Here is a 20,013-nt window from a genome sequence, read left to right as displayed (position 1 = left end):
ACTTGAGGCAATTTAGCAGAAATGTATGTATACAAAAGCATATGTATACAAAAGCATATGTATACAATGAATGTTGAAAGATAAGAATTTTAAGTACTGGAGTTAAAGAAGGGGTTCCCTGCTGGGAAATTCTTGAAGAAAGGGAAAATGTAAAAACAGACTCTGGGGGTACTCCATGTTGCCTTTGCTGTTACAGTAGCTGGTCTTGAATATTGCTAATCATTTTATTCCCAAGTCACAGAGCTGAAGCAAAACCACTCCATGCAATCTCCTGACTTTGGTAACTTCTATTCAAGCGGGTTTTTTTCCTCTCATTTTGCATTCTCATTTGCAGTTCACAAATTTCTATACCTCTTTTCACAGGCATCTGAAGAACGTATCCAGGATATAGTCACAGACTGATGCTGATATTTAAATCCTACCCCTTTTTCTCATACAGGGGAACTGTATGTCTCCTTATGGGCAGAGAATATGGAGAAGGGCCCTTTCTCTCGGGCCAGCTTGGGGCTTTTTTTGCTTAATCTTGCAGTAAAATCTTAATTGACTGGCTGCTGTTATGACACGGATGCATTAAAGTGTTTTAATTGAAGGATCAGATGGAGTAGGAAGGCGAGAAGTGGACATCTTCAAATAAAGGCAAATAGCTTCACTAATTACCAAGGGCTGGAAGGAAAATAATGACAATTCAAATAGTAAAGTAACAAGACAAAACTGGCGTAACAGGAAAGGGAAGATGGAACTGAGTACTGGGCTGTCACATCAGGAAGACATCCCTAAATGGATGTGCCTCAGCTGGCATGCGAGCTCTTGAATCTTTTGGGGGATCTGAGGGGTTTGGTGCTCACAGTGTTTCAGGCTGTTTTCCACTTAAAAACCCAGTGCTCACTGTGCCAGTCTTTCTGAGCCTGATGACTTCGCAGCATCACCAACTTCCCTCTTTACTGTATTCTTTGCTGTTGCTTAGAAACCAAAGTGATGAATGATACAAAGGGTATGGTGCCGACGGATGAGCCAACAGCACCTCCCAGAGATGAGAACTAGACAATGTAAATGATGGCAAATGAGGAAATAGTAAGAGCAGTGACAATTTTGAGAAGTACTTCAATACATATATTTATTTTATTCTTCACTCTTACTAATGTCTCTTGATAGCCCAATGATACAAACATTTCTTCTCTGCTAGTTTTGTTCACTTTTAAGTTAGGTGAGAACAGCATTCAGCCGTTACCCACAGTGTTTATGGGATTTCACTTCTAGTAAAGTCCCAGATGCTCTCTGTGTTTCACAGTGTGCAAGTCACTGTTCTGGTTAGTATGACACTGCTGGCTGGAATGGAGTTGTTCATAATGAAAAAAAGCCCTTACACTTAAGTTCCACTGTGGTAATACAGTTTTGTTTTTCTCCTTGGTGATTTTTCCTTTTATTTTGTTTTTTAATTGGGTGAAATGGATGCTTGTGAAAATGAGAGACCAGTATCGCTGGCTGGAGCGAGGTACTTCACAAACATTACATGTGCAGCTCTGCCAATGCACCTCTATCCTTTTTTTTTTTTTTCCTTTTTTTGTATTTATTTATATTCTTTTTAATTTAGTGCTGGTGAAAGGTGCTGGATTGACAACACTGGAGGCTGAAGCCCTCTATTTATCCACAGAACAGATACAGCATGGGCGGCAGCCGTGCAAGCTTCCCCACGCTGCCCCCACCCATGTGCCTCATCTCTGTCCTGGAGGGACCACCTCTAGAGGTGAGAGGATAGTTCAGTCACCGTGACCCATCCGATCCTTGGCCTTTCTGCTGAGACTGCCAACAAAGCTACGATAGTCACGATGCTGCAGTTAACCGCTTTTCAGACAGGAAGTATACAAAGGCCAACAATTCATTTCGGACAGGCCACCTAAATTTATCAACTTAGCATCTTTGTCACCTGTGGCTTTAACCTGAGCATGGTTATCTACGATTTCTAGGGTTTTGTCAGATGTTTAAATGCTTCTCTCATTGATTCAAACATTAATGTAGAGGTGAAAAACCACGATCTATTCCATTATCTAGGTACTTACACCACCTTCTCTGTTTAACTGGAGCTCAGCTACCAGCACTGTTCTGAGGAGATGGGTATCTTTATCATACAGTTTAGTTCCATTAGTGACTAAAGGAAGCCATGGCCATTTGTATTAAGAATCCAGCAGGAATTTAAATCTAATTTCTAATTCTCCACTTCCAAAAAATGACCCTTTCATTAATGTATAAAACAGCAACGCAAGCAAATTATTTGGCTTGTCCAAAGAAAATAATAAAGCCATTAATCCATCTTTTTTTTTAAAGGATAGTCATCAAGACAATTGATTAATGATTTGATCATATCACTGAACAGCAGATTAAAGTAGCAAACCTTGCACTAGTTACGCACAAGTTAGAGCAAAAGTCTTAAATAATACAGTAAGAATTTTCTAATTCTTTTGCTAACAATAAATACACTACTAGTTACTCTATTTTTTAGATTAATAAATGTGTACCTTTCAGTTTTCACCTGGCTTCACCCTTGTGTAGCTTCTTCCTCTATCAAGAAAGCAACACTGTTGTTGTATGAAGGATCAATAAGAAATTCAGAGTTTGTTTTGGCTTCATTTGAGCTGACTCATGAGGCATTGCTCTAACCTTACTGGAGTTTAACAAGATGTAAGCCGATGTTCGTTAAGCTGAAATTGTAGTGCAAAAAGGCCTGGAAAGAGCTAGGAGTGGGTTAGGTTTTTTTCAGTAATTTCATTTAAAATATGTTTGGGACTCCTCTGATGCCCTCTAAAAGCAACTCCCACTTGACACTTGACTCCTCTCTTAAGGCATCCCTGCTGCTTCCAGAACACAGCCCTCTTTTTAAGGTGTACAAAATGAGTCCCGGTGTCTTATTCAGCACTTTCCAAGAACCCATATACTTACATTAAAAACTTCCTTCTTAAAGCAAAAAAGTTTTGATTTGGTGCAGGAGTGCACTTTAATAACAGTAATGAAAATGATGAATCAGGAGAAAAGATTCACTGAGTTTGGAATTTAACTACATTAGTTTTCAGTTTAATTCCTTAAAACTAGTACTTGCCACAAGTGGATTAACATTTGCATAATTAAAAAATAAAAACTACCTCTGGCTTCAGCATAGGTTTTTCCTTTCTCATTAATAGTACGTCCAGTGCTGCATACATCAAGTGTACCAAGCTACAAGCTAAAAGGATTATGCCCTGATAAACGCTTCAGCATTTTATATGGCCACTGGCTGCTCTGGAAGCTTTTAAAAGATCTTTTTGTCTTCAAGTTTTGCCAGTCCCTGAAAGGAGCTATGGTGATCGTGCTCTCTACATGTCCAAAGCAGGCCTGATTATTAATAAAAGCTTCAGTTACGGCCACTCTTTTTGTGGGACACAATACAGAGCTGTCAGTACTTAATTCGGTTTGCAGACTGGACACTTGACATAATCTGTTACAATCTTTATAGGTATAGTTATTTACAAATTTAGGGTACCTGACAGCAGAGCTGTTTTGTAAACTAGACTCTGCCACCAGATTTGCACATGCGGGAATTTTCACGTCGTGCAATGCAAGGTTTGTGGAAACTATAATCCCATATAAACTGATGGCATATAGAGGTGGTTTGCATCTTGGATATAAAAGAACAAAGATGACAAGATAAATAAAAGGGAAAAGTTTACAGTGTGGATTGTGCTGTGATGTAGTTCTGGGCACACCTAAAAGTTCAGCATCCTTACATTTCTCATGCAGAAACAGGACTATCTGTAATGTGTGAGTAAAAGAGACTCAGCATAAAGTGTTAACACCGTGTTTTCCAAGCTGATGTTGTATATAAGAGCAAATAATGTTGTCTAATTATGTTTCTGTTTTATGTCTGGGGAGAAAATGAGTTCGGAACTAGAATGCAGATACTCTGCGGCTGTTCATGTCAGGGTGGGGGTGTAGATTAATCTGGGATCTGCCACCCCTGATGGAATTATTGCAATTGTAGGACCTTATCCTGCATTCTGCTGGACACATTGTTCCTTCCACTGTGTGCTGAATATCAGTCCCAAAAACTGCATGTTTGCTTTTGCTGGGGTAAAAGCTGCATTAACCAGCACCAATGCCTTTGCTCATACGTTGGAGTGCTGTTCAGGTAATGTGTGTGGTTGTGGAAAGTTTGCAAAAGGGGGCATGTATTCCCCGAAAGCCGGCATGGCTCTGTAATGCGCTGTGTGCTGCCATCTGTTAAGTGCGTGTTTGTGACGCAATGAAATAATCAGTGCAAACTAAAGCTCACTCCAGCAGCTTCAGAACATCAATTCCCGCCTAATATTGTGCATCCCAAGGGATGCGTGTATCAGTAGTATCAGACTTTAGGAAGTCACTAATGGGAATCATTCTTCAGGCAAATCCACTGTCAGATGTTGTATATCAGAAGGCATATTGTCATGTGGCACTCACCTTGAAGGACATGAGTCCCAGATAATTCCATGCACCAGGAAGCTGTTTACGTTAAATATCCCAATATCGTAAATGACAACTATACACATAACTAATAGTTAGGCATATTCCTACTATGTAACTCCAAGCATTGGTAAATGTCCTGCTGTCATAAAATGGCACGGTATACCAGCACGCTCAGTAGTAAATAATACATTACCCAGCAGCATTATAAGCAAAGTGCCACCCACATTTATAGAAAATTCTGGGTTTGGTTTTTTTTTTTTTTATTTTGCTTTAACAAAGAGGAAGCTAACCAAGGTATCACCAACTAAATGGCAACACCTCAGACTATCTCTACCAAAACAGAGGAATGAAGTAGCTTCCTGTAGCTTCCTGCTTTAACTGAATGGTCTATCTCAAGCTTTTATCCCTTTCTTATCCCTATTCAGTCCTAAAATGCACAATTTTATGGCATTTCTGTAACTCTACAACACTTTATGGGGCAAGGGAGCACCAGGCACTCTATGGCACAGCTGCAGCCGATTCCACACGATGCCCACTTTTTTGTTTGTTTTAAGAGGAAGCACTTTGCAACATACAACTAGGGAGGCATACGTACACCTTACATGGTATGTCCTTAATTGTATATAACAAGCCAGTTCTTACTTCATCCTTGTGCTATGCACCCCACCAACGGTTAGCTGCTTAGTGGGCTCGGCACCATGTTTTCTTGAGTCCTGTAAGATCATCCGTCTGAACAAATTGCAAAGGAGGACTAGATCACTGGGCATGCGGAGACATGGCTGTTGTTTGTCCCGTGTACGTGATTATTCTCACTTGTTTACAGGCTCTCCCTCTCTACCAGATAAGTACCGCCACTCTCGGGAGATGATGATGTTGCTGCCAGCCCATCGGGACCGACCTAGCAGTGCCATGTATCCCACAGCTATCATGGAAAATGGACAGGTAGCAGATCTATTTTATTTTATGTCAGTTCAACCACCTGAAACGTTATTTTTGCTATTTTTGACCACTTTAAAGCTTCCCTTCTTTTTATTTTTGGAGAACACAACTTGGAATCATTTTCAGAGGCAATGCGGAACTTTTCATAATAATCGCCCCCTAGAGCCATCCATTTTGGTAGTCAAGTGATATAAACTGTAATGGCTGTTAAAATTGCAGATACGCTCTGTGAAAATGGACTCTTCTTACTTCCCTACTATATTCTATGAGCCCTGGTGCACTGCAAGCAGTCGTACCATTTTATTTATTCATTTTTCTAGAACCGTGGCCATCCCACAGCCTCGTCGTTGAGTCTAAATAGCTTTATGGTGATTTCCAGAGGTATCAAAAACCACAAGAGGCTGAAATAATATACTGATAGAGGGTGTCCAAACAATCTGTGCCCTTATCCACTACTTTCTCTGGACAAATTGAAAAATTCAGGGTGTGCCTACATGTAAGCATTATAATCTGGCCCTGGCATGCAGTTTTGAAGGGAATCTCCTGATCATGCCCACTTACCACACTTCAGTTCAGACCAGAAACTGCCTCACAGCATGCAAACTCAATTCTTTCAAATGAAACCAAAGCAAAAGATAAGCTCCAGAAGGGCATATGATTCATTTGAACTGATAATGGGCACAAGACCAGGCTAGAGCTAGTTTGAAATAACTCCTCCAGAGAACACAAGCAGCATGAATTGTGGGTCCTCAGCACCGTTACACTCTATAGAGATCCGCTGGTATTGCACTGCAGTACTTGCTAATGTAGACACAGCCTAAGGTTCCCATGATTTTATTTTTAGTTAAAAAACTTTCTTTGCTTAAAAAAAGCAAATAGAAAGCCCAGGGTTCTGTACCACCTGTTCTCTAATTTTTTTTTCCCCCCTACTTTTCTGTGCTAACTTTTCTTCTCCCTTAGCCTCCAAATTTCCAGCGCGCCTTTATCCAGCAAATGATTGGACCATGCAAACCTTGCAGTGATCCCAACCTGTCTGTGGCTGAGAAAGGTACTCTCTTTCCTAGTTAGCCTGCATGCTTTCTAAAATATTATTACTCCGGTCATGCTACAGCAAGTAACGAATGGGCTTCTACATTTCCTGGCAGAGTGCATTCTCTCACATTTTTTTAATTAACAGTTTAATTAACTGGGCCTTCTGCCAACCTATAGTCATTTCAGATCATTCACAGAAGGGTGGAGTTGCACAAACCTCTTTATTTCAGAAAGCCTTCTGAGTTTAGCATTTTGTTACTGAAACAAATCCTGCGGCCTTTATCAAGCAAAACTTCCAAAGCAGAAATGAGAAGTTTAATACTTGGACTATATTTTTAAATAATGAGATATATTGCTTTTTTTTAATATGCATTTATTGTTCAAAATACTAACATCTCTTGTAATCCCTCTCTATTTATTTAAAGATTAGCATTAGTAATGTATGCTTTTTTTAACTCACTGCTTTGAAAAAGATAGGCAGAGCCCCTGCAGAAAAAAAAAAGGTGAAAGAAGAGAAGGAATTAGTTTGGTGTTAACAGAAAAGGAGGAGCTTGTGAAAGGGGTGCCATGGACAAAGCGATGGGCTCACAAAAAAATGACCTGAAAGGCAGCATTCTGAAAAAGCAGAAGTGGGCAAAATTTATGAGTTAAAATCTGAGACAAAGAGGCTGCCTAAGCAAGAAACAGTCGTGTATGGCTAGGAAAAATGGTACCTTAAAAGATTTTTTTAAGGCCAGGAAAGACCATCGCAACTCTCTAGTCTGACCTACACAATGCATTGCATTAGACTTGTGTCAGTATTTTTGTATCAGTAGCTATGCCTGAACTACACTGTATCTTTTTAACATCCAAAGTTTATTTTAGAATTTCTAAAAATCAGAATACACTATATCAACAATGTGACAGCCTTACAGAGCAGTCCCGATTGAAACCAAAAGCCAACGTACAGTTCTGAATAAATGGCAGAACGATGACTTGATGATAGTAACGAATGATGACAAGAGTTAAGACTAGCGGGTGAGGGATCAAGAACTCCATCTTAGCTGTGTTAGTTTGCACTGTTTGCACCCAACATATCACAGAGGTGGTGAGATCTTTATACTGGACAGGAGAAAGATCTAGGAAAGGAAGGTAGATAAATATTTATTACCTGTCTAGAAAAATAGTTGAATTTGTACTTGTGGGCAACATCATGCAGGAGTGTAGTATACAGTGCAAAGAGAAGGGGATCAAAGACAGCTGTGAAAGACACGGGTGATGTTCAGTAATTGTTCTTGGGGGATGGTGTGATGGAAATCCCAGCTCTTTAGCCAGGTTGGTAGCATAAATGCAGTCACAGGCATTTTTTGCAGCCCCTGAACCCTCATCATTCTTTGTAAGTCAGGATGCCATCTGCCTTGTTTTTTGTTAACAGTCATGCTGCATGAATTTACCCACCCCCTTCCTTGCCATGCCAGAAGCTCTGCTCAGTAATTCTCCTTGACAGCACGGTGACATCAGTCGCCCAGAGCAGAATGGGTCAAATGCAGCTTCCCTGCTAATTAAACTTGGCCACCAAGCCACTGAACACTGTTCTGGAGAGAGAGATGGTCCAGGACAGAGCACTAAGAGCTCCCTGGGTAGGTTCCTCCCCGAAGCGTTTTGGATAAAACACTGGGTTTAACAGGCAGCAGCCGCTCCCAAAAATCATCTGACCTCAGGATGGTTTCCAGCACTCCTAAATAAATACTCAAAAGGCAGTGAGGGAACACTGAGAAAGTATACATGGATTAGGCACTGGGGTACCCTGTTCTCTTCTTTGCATTCTTCTGCGTCTCGGGTGTTTAAAAACAAACAAAACCAAACCAAAAACCACAACCAGGCTGAGCAAACCAGGTTTCATCCTGTCCTTTTCACTTGATGCTGGTATATTGCAGACAGCCTAGCCTGGCTGGCGTTCTTACGTATCTTGTTCCTCTGTTTTAGCCTTTTGACACCAACTGCAGTAGTACAAATTAGAGCACTCTGGCATGTGTATAGCATGAGCAGGGCTGCTCAGAAAATCCATCTGAAGCCACGTTACCTGTGTTGAGATGTTATCCCTTGGTTTGAACTTGTCCTCTGTCAAGATTCTTCCTATCTTTGTATGCCTTTCTCAGTTTGAGGGTGTCTCTTTGAAAACAACAGTTACTTTTCTGTTTTTGCAGGGTTTGTTCTGTCTTGTGAAGCTTTATGATCTTTTTTACTTTAGAGAATTCTAGCTCTTGGGGAGCCTGTGTTCATGCTAACTCATGAACTAAGGAGAAAAAATAAAAAAAAAGAAATCTTTCAAAGTCATTTTAGGAAAGAAGATGGCTGCAGGTATTTTAATTAAGGAGAAATCATCTTCAGAGGTCAAACTCCGTGTTTATTTCTCCAAGCTTCCATTTTCCAAATTGAAGATGCTATTTATATCTCAGTTTTATTTGGGTTCCTTTTTTCTTTTCTTTGTTAATCTGAAGAAATTGCTTATTTGTTTGTAAATAAACATACACTTATTACATGTCTGTCTTCTCAGAATGAATCAAGTCTTGCAGTGTGTTTGGAAGAAAGGAAGGTGCATTTTAATAATGTTTAAGGTTGACAGAATTCTCAAGATCTTGAAAAATGTTCTTGTTAGAAAGAAGAAGCTTTGCTCTGAAAAACTAAAGTCACAAAGATCATACTCTCTCTATCCTTCCTGATCAACATAGACTTGATGTCTTCAGGTGACTTTATAATATAAGGAGTCCAAACTGCTGTCCTTACGTATTTTGTCATCAAAACTTTTTATCGTCTTTCTAGCTTAGTAAACTGGGGCTTTAAAGTCATCATTTCTTTTGTAACAGATTGAGGTGTAATTTCCCTCCTGTCCTTTATTCAGTCTTCACTTAGCCACTGTAGTGCAGCAACAGGCCTTCCTGTGTTTCATGAGGGTTCTGCCACATGTTCCCTTCTGCTCTGTCCTCATTTACTACCAAGTAGAACAGCTCACAACTGAGATCTAGCTACCATTTCATCAGTGAGATATCATTTTTACTTCCTGGTTTGCAAAAACCACCCTAGCAGAGTGGTACTGCTCTTCCAATTTGCTAGAAATGAGCCATGGGGGTCATGGAGGGAAGATGGGCAGACTAACGCTGTGATCACCTAACTCGCTTCCTTAACAAAGCAACCTATAAACTTAACACACTGTAGACTAGACAATGTCTTTGTATGCCTCCAACTCTACCATTCACTAAGTCCCTAGAATCTGTCTCTTTACTACTAAAGAGCACACTGGAAAGCCAGTCCTTCTGGCCCCACAAACGCCCTGTTATGTTACCCAAGTTAAATCTGTTTCAATCCTTCAGCTGTGCCAGCAGCACCCAGTAGCTGGAGCCTAGACAGCGGAACCAGAGAGGCCCTGCCATTCCTGTCTGCCCACGTTGGGAGCATCTTGGCCCCACCAGTGCCTCCCCGAAGCCTGCCCCATGGTAAGGAAATGCCCAGTAGGCCTGCTGCGTAATGCCTGCAGTCACACACAGATAAATCTAGACCACCTGAAAGCCGATCTTAGCCTTTTTTCCACTCCCAAAAAAGCAATCAGAAACAAAACCACAAAGTCTTTCCTGGTCTGCTAGGTTAGCACTGGACAAAGTTTTCGATTTATTTTTTTTTTCCAGAATCTTCAAATTTTTGCAGTCCTTGTAATAATATGGACTTGTGTGTATTTGGGGACTAGAATTAGGTGTGTGAGTGTTGAAGCTTGGCCTGGTTTCTTGCCAACGACCATCTTCAGCAGTAATTTAAGGTTACAAAGCTATTAAATAAAACTTCAAATGCTTATGAGCCTGTTGCCTTGCCATGAGATCCTTGATAAACAGGGGTGGGTGGAAATCTATCATTGCACTTAACTTCTCGTTAGCATTTTGTGATGAGACAGATGCACTCCGCAGTATCTATCAGAAAGGAAGCCCTAGGTTGGAGTGGAGTTATCAGCATTTGGAGCTGTTCCTGGCATTACAGAGCCTAAAACCCCAGCTCTTTCGCTGCAGCGAGGCAGCACAAGTCTGCATTTCTGATCCTTATCTCATTCCAGGACACTACTCACTGCACTTCGATGCCTTCCATCACCAGCTCAGTGATGCTCCTCCGGCACTGCCTGCACGAACGTTGCGCAAGGTAAAAAGGAAGTGTCAGGAGAGCAGAGAGGGATGTAGAAAGAAAATAATAGGCTCCTGAAGGACACACCCCACCCCACCCCTTCCACTCCCATCAAGCAGGTTTTGAATACAGAAACACTATTTTTAACATGCTGGTAACTTACACATGAGAAAAATTACTGAAAGCCCATAAACTATTCCAGAGTAGAATGCTACAGAAATAACTAGATGTGTTGTGGGCCTTTCCACTTCCCTTCTTTGCATCATATGCGGTGATTTCAGGCACCCTGATTATCAACCTCAGCTAGCGTTTCTTTAACAGCTCTGGTGCTGTTAAGCGCCCTTGTCTGCCCACAAGAGGTATGTCCACAGAAGTCAGGGGAGTGCACATATAAACCAACATTTTGAACACAAATGGAACTGCACCATTGCAAACATCACTGTCAAAAGCTGAAGTGTGGAACAACACACAAGATACAGTGTTACCTCCCCTCCTTTGTCAATTTTAACCTGGTTTTGTTTTTCTCCGAACAGTCCCCTCTTCATCCTATCCCTGCATCACCCACCAGTCCGCAGTCTGGTCTAGATGGAAGTAATTCCACTTTATCTGGCAGTGCCAGCAGTGGTGTCTCCTCCTTGAGTGAGAGCAATTTTGGACATTCTTCTGAACCACCTCCTCGCACAGACACCATGGATTCTGTCCCCAGCCAGGCCTGGAACACTGATGAAGACCTAGAGACGCCCTACCTCCCTGTCAGGTACAGTCTCTCTGAGCCTGATGTCCTAGAGTCGCTCAAATCCCAGCCATGCCGAAGCCACTCCGCTCCATCTGGAGTCATTCCTCAGGACACCATGGACCCTCCTGCTCTACCCCCCAAACCTTACCACTCCCGGCTGCCAAACATGGAGAACGAGGAGGGGATGATAATTGAAGATGATGACAAACACCGCCCATTGCATCGTAAAGTGTCCCAACCAGTGAGTGGCGGAAAGGAAGAGCAGGCCAGGGTAGCGTGGGAGCACGGCATCAGTGAGCAGTAGGGACAACTCCTGGTAAGCAGCGTGCATCGTCATTCCAGGTCTGACTACAAAGGAGAGAGATAAGGACTCGGAGAACAGCAAACCGATTTTCTACTGCCGCAAGTTTATGTCTGGAGCCCTCAAAAGCAATTGGGCCAGCATGGGAGGTTGCTGCTTTCCTTTTTAATTTCTTTTTACACCTTTCCGTTATGTTTTTTAACTTTCTGTGCAGTGGACAGTTTATTCCTTCTGCAGTTTCTTAACCGCATCATATGGCACACAAGCCATAGAGACGTGCAGAAGCTGAAAAATACAATTTTAAGCGGAGGGGGAAAAAGGGAAGAATGTGGCAAGCTGATTTTGAAACTGTTCTCCTCCCAGTTCTGAGACGCACATGAGTAGAAGCAGTTGCACTAGGGACATATTTCTTTGCTGTACAGAAGTGAAAGCTCATTGCTGAAATCAGGGATTCTATGAACTGTCAGGCTGGAAGGTGCATGAGCTGCAGGCAGTGGAAAGATTGCAATTCTAAGAAGAATTTGGCTCTTTTGAGAGCAGGATTGTACATATCTGTGCAGTGATCTCCCTGCATTGGTTCATAGGTGCTGAGGCAATCTAACCAGTGCTGATGCACTGATTTCCAAGATATCATTTCCAACAAACTCTGCCTCCTTTCTTTTTTATGTACTGTTTGATTTCTTAAATTTTGCTTTCACTGCCTAAACCAACCTGCTTTCTCATTGGAATCATATGCTATCCATCTGTGCTACAGGATGAGAGGAGGTTAGTAGCCATTGGAGCTGCAACCTAATGTAGGCCTTTCCCATGCCCAACTTTGGGCAGGCTGTTGACACCAGCATTTCTATTCCAGTTAAAAAAAAAAAAATAGAAACAACCAAATTGAGTTTCTCATGCCACAGCTGGTTGATGACCCAGCCAGTAAAGAAAAGGTGGCTTAAATGCATCATATCCAACAATCCTTGCCTCAGGGCTGAACATCACAATTCTCACGAACTTTCATCACCCAAGAGCTGAGATTCATTCCCCGTTAACATAATGTCCTCAGTTCCTCCTAAAAACTCACTGCAGCTGGTGTGCAGAAAGAATCTCCATCTCTCACAGTAGACAGAAAATACTAAGATTCAAGAAATGCCCAGTATATAGTGTACACCCTAGAGTCAGGGATCTTAAAGGCAACCTGTAAAGAGGAAATGTTTGTTTCCTCTTTTGCTTCTTTAGAATGTATAAAGAAGCTTTAAGAGCTGCTGCTTATCTCTTCTGGAAGGTTGATTTCTTTTCTCCTCAGGCAGCAATACAGCCTTCCCCCCTCACCTGGCTTTTTTTTTTTTATTTATCAGCTCCAGAAAGGGCTGAAGAACATTTTAAAAACAAAAAAAAATTAAAAAAAAAAATCACACAGACCAAACCCAAGAAACAGAACTGCGCAGAGGTGAAAGCAGTACAAGTCTAGGAACACAAAACAAGCCTTTTAATCAGTATTTGCTTAGTTGAGTACAACACAAACCAGGAGAAAATTCTGTGGGTAGTGGAGCCAAGATCTCTTCTTTGAAAAGAACAATAAGAAGTCTTTTACTCCTATTTTCAATATTTTTCAAGAAACTTTCAATCAACATGCTATCAAATATTTAATGTTTTTAGATACGTGTGCAATGTTCCTTCCTCCTATCATGCCCCACACAGGTTTTATCCTTCCTTATAACCCTTCCCACCTGCAGATTGCAAAGCACACTCCAGAGGATGGTAACAGACCACCTTCTTTCTCACCACTGAAAAATGTGAAGCACATTCAAATAAGAGAGTTACCTCCACATATAAATGAATGTCAGAAACAGGTATAGCACTCAACTTTGCCCTAACCACTCCATTTCTCATGCTACAAACAGTATAAAGAAGCAAAAAAGGATATTACAAATCTTTTACAGGTCACCTTTAGCACTACCTCTAAATACAGTGACTGGGCAGAGTACACTGCTTCTGAACTCTCCTAAAGTTGGTCTGTCTGGACTCAGCAGTTGTATGAAGGGGATTTTAAGAGGATTTGTTTATTTTCTTTCTCAAGCTCTAGCCCATGCAAAACTACTAAGTTATGGATTTGTTTCTTAAATGGCCTATTTGGCTGGAACAAAGTCTCTCTTGCTTCCTCTATTTTGTTACTAACACAGGCTGCTTGTAATCATTATATCCTTCACAGTTAAGACAATGATAATAAAACCTGGCCTATAGCAGACATTTCATCTCTAGCAGGAAGGAGAGTTTTCCAGTGCTAGGACAGTCCTAAATATTAATGAACCAAGATACATCTCTGGTATAGAACACATGTATGAAAACTCAAAATTATGTTTTCAGTAAAGCTAAGTCAAAGTAATTCTTTAAAAATGAGTGAAATATTTTCACATACATACACTATTCTCCAATCTGACTGAGATTCTTCAAGTGAAATTTTTAAAAGAACTAAGCATTCAATTCCATCTCCCCTGCCTTTTTTTTTTTTTGGCAGGAAGATTAGAAGTACTAAATGTAGTCACTTCCTTATTGCAAAAAACAGCAGGTCTTGCAAATAAAACTTTGCAAAACACAAGAATGCAACTATCATGGGACTAATTCCCAGTCAGCTGGAAAAGCTGCCCACTGGAGCTCTAATCAGTCTTTCAAAACATCATCCTCCTCTGATTAGAGACATTGTACAACAGCAGTGAGTCCATGTTGGGAGTCTGACATTACTATGTATCTGTAAGGGTTTGAAGATCAATCAGATGATGTATACAAATACCCAGTTTATGGCAGGTCCGCACAGAGAAGAACGGAATAAATTGCTGAATTTACCAAATTTAAGCCTCTCTGGAATTAATTTTCAGTCACTGTCCTGATATCTACCAAGTATTCTGTCTCCCTTTTCAGTGCTTGCCTTAAAGGGGGCAGAAGCTAGAAAGACTATTGTTAAGATTAAGATTTTGTGAATGCTGGAACTAATACTTCTCTGTAGAGTGGTGTGTCTTATAGCTTAGTACAACTCCAACATCAAGCTCAGTCCTGGAGTAGGTGGAAACAACAGCAGTTGTTGTCCTTGCCCAGCAGGATTTGAAGATTCCTTGTATAAACCACAGCAACAGGATGTTTTGAACAGGACCTTGTCGTTCTATACTTAACTCTAATTCAAACTAAATATGTACTTGCCTTCATTGGGTTTCTTTGCGTAACAAAATAGCATGTGCATTCCTGAGAAAATTGGTGGAATTCTGCGATAAATCTCTCCATCGTCATTGTACCTGCTGGCCCCGTCTGAAACAAAATTGAGAAGGAACTACAGTAGTAGAAGAAAAGCAATTAAAACAATTTCTCTGAATCCTACAAATTTCTTTTTTTTCAATGGTTGGGTTTCAGTGGTTTTATTGCTGTGTGCAAGACTAAGATTCTTTTCCTCTGTTTGCTTTTTAGCTTACTTACCCTTTTTTAGGTAAGGGATATTGCGTATCCCTTCTGTGGGAGAATCAGCCAAAACTGGGGAGGCTGGAGAGAGCAAGAGCCTTTGGGAAACAAATTATGTGATATTTAAAATTTCCTCTGGTCATGCTTCTTTGTAAATACCCCCATTTGAATGCTGTGTATTTGTACAGGAAATTGAGCAAAAAATGTATAGATTGTGATGTCTGACTGGTATTCTGCCCTGTAAATGTGTTTTTAACCTCTGGCATTCTGTGCTTATTTAAAAAAGGCAAAAACCTCTAACCACTTCTCTTTTGTGTATTCATGTTTAAAATAAAATGAAAACAGCTATCTTATCTATAATGGAAATCAAATTTAAAAGGAAAAAAAATAATTTGTACAAGTGTCCTAAAGGTACTTCATTGTATATATTGTGATAGCATGTTTCCAGAACCAACAAATAAGTGGTGTGAATTTTAGATGTAAATATCTACCGTTTGTTTTGGGTTTCTTTCCCTTACCCATTCACTCGACTGCTGTGATGTGGAATTAAAGATTAATACCTGATATTAAAACAGTACAGCTGTATCTTCATTGCTGTCCTCCAGACAGGGTTATCCTCAGGCTGCTCCCAATGTTCACAAGGTATGTGGAAACAGCCACCACCTCCCACTTTTTTGTGAGTGAGGAAAATGGGGGGCAACCAAAAGGACCTTGTGGCTATTACATGTGGTGAGGGAACAGCTTCCACATTGTTCTCCTAGCTGAAGTACGCTGTTTTATTTAATATTCTTAAAGCAAGCATCAGGCATACTGACCAGCTGATCAGTTAGACTGTTGCTGCCATATGAATCTACCTGAGACCCCTGCTTGTCTATCACAAGCTTTAATACACAGACCCAATACTTTCAAAGACCAACTGAATCAGTGATTAGTTCCTCCAATACACACCTCACTATGTGGATTGCTATTTGATGAGTGATGGCTTATTTAACTTTTTTACTGCAATAGCAAGACATTTTGGCAGTGATTAAATTTCTCAATTTTAAGTATTTAAATACTAATAATTTTAAAAGAACAGGCATGAAAGAATAGTAATTATGACATATAGGGACACAGGATTCGGTAATTAAGAGCTACAGTGACTTCTACATGCAAAGAATCTCAAACAAACCAGGTCAAGATGCAGGAGACAGAAAAACTAACGCCATTTGTCCCATCCTGCCTTGACAAACCACCAAAAAAAAAAAATGTATGAAACTTGTCCCAAAAGATGTTTAGCAGTAAAATATAGCAATAAGCTGGCCCTGGGGTGTACATGGACTGCCAAGCCACCCTTTTCATTACGTACATACCACATACAAATACTGAGAAGAGATAAACTGTAACAAGATACTTCAAAGTGCATCTAAAATATCAAAATGTGGCTCAGCTAAAGTGTTCACCTTAAACCTGAAAAACTGTATAAATCAGACCCTTTGGGACTGTTCCTAGCCCAACTTACCAATCTTAGTTAAGCAAGTAGTTTTTTTATTCAGCTAAAAAACATTTATTAGCCAAGCATAGGATATAACAAAGTATATTTGACACAACAAAACATGTGAAGCCCTCAGCTTTAAACAAGAGTTAAAAAAAAAATTCTAGTTTCTGTTAAAACCAATAGAACATCTTTTCACTGCAGGTCAAATACTTTATTTAAGCTAAGGCAACGCTAGTCAGATGATTGACATCTAAGTACTCTGTTCAAATACCTCTCCTTATCTAAATAAGAAAGCTTCAGCACAGTTTCAGTGTGACTTGTGCAACTCAGTGGGAATTTCATTACAAAGCTGGTAAGAGGAGAAATGAAACCTCTAGAAAGGACTACAACCTAGCCGATAAAGAGTCAGTCCTCTACACCTCTGCATAAACGTGCCTCTAGCTGTAGATTCTTCTTAACAAACCATGGATGGACGGACATGCAGACAGACACTTTCTCTCTAAAACCAAATTTGGAATAGTAGTTCTACACCACTTCAGCTTCTATTCAGCATCCATTCACAGCAGTACTGCATTACATTTTCCCACCAAATAAACCTGGTTTCACCTCCACCCTGACAGAATACAGTTCATTGCCCTCTCAGACTAACACCTGAAGCTGAACCCCTTTCATCCACTCCAATAGCTGTACACAGATTTGCACTCTTAGGCTGCAGAACCTGCAAAGGTCCAGCCCACACAGCAGCCTCACCATGAATACACAGCTGCTACCATTTACTAACTTAAACCTCCCACCACCACCCATTTTTATTCCCCACAGCTCTACCAAGCCCAATTAATTCTCCTGCTCATGCTTACCATGCTGCTCTTGCCCCATTAGCCTGTAGTGATTGGTTGATTAGCCCAGAGAAGAGAAGGCTCCGTGGAGACCTTATGGCAGCCTTCCAGTACCTACAGGGGGCTACAGGAAAGCTGGGGAGGGACTCTGAATCAGGGAGTGTAATGACAGGATGAGGGGTAATGGTTTCAAACTGAAAGAGGGGAGATTTAGATTGGATATTAGGAAGAAATTCTTTACTGTGAGGTTGGGGAGGCACTGGAACAGGTTGCCCAGAAAAGCTGTGTCTGCCCCATCCCTGGAGGTGGTCAAGGCCAGATCAGACGGGGCTTTGAGCAGCCTGGTCTAGGAGGAGGTGTCCCTGCCCATGGCAGGGGGTTGGAACTAGATGGTCTTTAAGGTCCCTTCCAATCCAAACCATTCTATGATCTCATCTTATCAGACCACTATTTAACAGCAGATCATATTCCATCTCCCCTATTAGCCCTATCCTGCTCACATCTTCCCTTTGTACTATTAGCCCCCAAAAACCACACACTGCAGGAGCCCCCAGCACAAAACCACATATTTATAGCTACGTGGTCCCTCTTCATTTATTTTTTTTCTTTCCCCATGTAGAGCATTTTCACCTATAGAAACTGCCTGGTTAGAAACAACCTCAATTCCAACTTTGGTGTCATCAATGGGGAAAACAAGCAAACCATTTAAATGCTGGAATAAATTTTTGCTTCTCTCTAACCATCGCCCTTTTCCGCATGCAAAATTGAAAAGGGACATTCTTTTTAGGTATTCTTTAAATTATCCACCTTTCTCTCACTCATACATGCCCAGATACAATGGAATAATGCCTAGCCTTTATTGTAAAGCCACCTGTGGCCTGGAGAATAGAGTCACCTGCAACACTAAACTCCTAGCAGACTACCCTCCATAATCATAGCACTCTGTGCTACCATCATAACTAGCTCCGAAAGCTGGCAAAGAAATGATGAGAAGTCACTAGAGGTTTACTCCTCACTCCACCACATGCTCCAGCTCTAAATCTGTGATCATTCACTGGCACAGTAACTCGCCTGTCTCTCAGCACCTCACTTCAGTACTATTTGGCTTGGCTAATACTACAACCAAACCCACAGCCAAACGCTTCCACCCCTGTCCCTCACAGCATCCCGTAGGGTATAGCAACCACAATGCACATAGCACTAGCAACATCCCCAGAAGAGAGCTAATACTTTCTGTTTAATCAGTCTAACTGCAAAATTTAGAGCAGGACTAGAAACCCTCATCACTGGCTCCTACGCCCTTTGCATCTTCCTATTAACAATGTAAAACTCTACCCACGCTTTGTCTTTCAAATTCATAGAATCATAGAATGGTCTGGGTTGGAAGGGACCTTAAAGATCATCTAGTTCCACCCCCCTGCCCTGGGCAGGGACACCTCCCACTAGACCAGGTTGCTCAGAGTCCCATCCAGCCTGGCCTTGAACACCTCCAGGGATGGAGCACCCACAACCTCCCTGGGCAACCTGTTCCACCGCCTCACCACCCTCACAGGAGAGGAATTCTTCCTAATATCCAACCTGAATCTACCCTCTTTCAGTTTGAAACCCTCACCCCTCGTCCTGTCATTACACCCCCTGATCCAGAGTCCCTCCCCAGCTTTCCTGTAGGCCCCCTTTAGGTACTGGAAGGCTGCCATAAGGTCTCCACGGAGCCTTCTCTTCTCCAGGCTGAACACCCCCAACTCTCTCAGTCTGTCCTCATAGCAGAGGTGCTCCAGCCCTCTGATCATCTTCGTGGCCCTCCGCTGGACCCGTTCCAACAGGTCCATGTCCTTCTTGTGCTGAGGACTCTAGAGGGGCACGCAGTGCTCCAGGGGGGGTCTCACCAGAGCAGAGTAGAGGGGCTGCATCACCTCCCTCCACCTGCTGGCCACGCTGCTTTTGATGCAGCCCAGGATGCGGTTGGCTTTCATTTTTCCGAACTCTCACATACAAGAAGACCTCGTCTCCCTCCTTGTTCTTGTCAGATTCCTCTTTATTCCAAAGAGGGAATTAATTGATGAATATCCTCCCACAGCTATAGTTTTAATTTGAGCATTAACCTGTGACTATAAAACAGGAGCTAAAGCCTCCCTAACAACTGAGGGTCTTTTAAACAATAAAAACAGCCAACTTCTGCATCCAAAACTAAATCCTCATCCCAGTCACTTTTGAGAGATAAACACTAGGAACTGTTAATCTTGATGCAACTCAAACGTTGAGCACGCAACGTTGCAGGAAGATCTCTGAGGGTCAGCCAGTCTTCTGAGTACTACTGCTTATACATGTGGAAATTAAGGCCTATATTTAAGAGGCAAGGCAATTCGAGTCTTTCTCTTTCAATACCCATCCAACTTAGACTAGTAACAGTCACAACGTCCAACACCACTGAGGACCAGCACAAGCTGCCCAGCACCCAGGCTTCAGCCATGACAAATCCCTAATGTTGCAGAGAAAGGCAGTGGCTGGAGGGTGGTGGAATAAACAGAACCCTAGAAAACTAGACATGGCTCAAAAAAAAAAAAACAGAAGGTAAAAAGAAGGCACTGCCTTCCCAATTGATGGAATGTTGGAAAACATATAGCTATACAATAAACTATAAATAAAAAGA

At 41.5% G+C, this 20,013-nt stretch overlaps 1 protein-coding gene across 1 annotated transcript in view; it reads left to right on the top strand.

Annotated features, from left to right (window-relative positions):
* The window catches only part of DOCK3 (dedicator of cytokinesis 3), a 221,486-nt gene extending 207,378 nt beyond the window's left edge, over positions 1 to 14,108 (top strand). The window contains exons 49-53 of the mRNA XM_063348169.1: positions 1,467 to 1,744; positions 5,294 to 5,412; positions 6,370 to 6,457; positions 10,520 to 10,602; positions 11,118 to 14,108. Of these exons, the coding sequence (XP_063204239.1) occupies positions 1,467 to 1,744; positions 5,294 to 5,412; positions 6,370 to 6,457; positions 10,520 to 10,602; positions 11,118 to 11,624 (1,075 nt within the window). The 3' untranslated portion in view covers positions 11,625 to 14,108. The remainder of the gene's footprint in view (positions 1 to 1,466; positions 1,745 to 5,293; positions 5,413 to 6,369; positions 6,458 to 10,519; positions 10,603 to 11,117) is intronic.
* Positions 14,109 to 20,013: the final 5,905 nt, after the last annotated feature.

The sequence above is a fragment of the Chroicocephalus ridibundus genome, chromosome 10 (assembly GCF_963924245.1).
Source record: "Chroicocephalus ridibundus chromosome 10, bChrRid1.1, whole genome shotgun sequence".
NCBI lineage: Eukaryota > Metazoa > Chordata > Aves > Charadriiformes > Laridae > Chroicocephalus > Chroicocephalus ridibundus.
The sequence above is the reverse complement of the archived record's forward strand: the minus strand, read 5'-3'. Positions and strand labels throughout refer to the sequence as shown.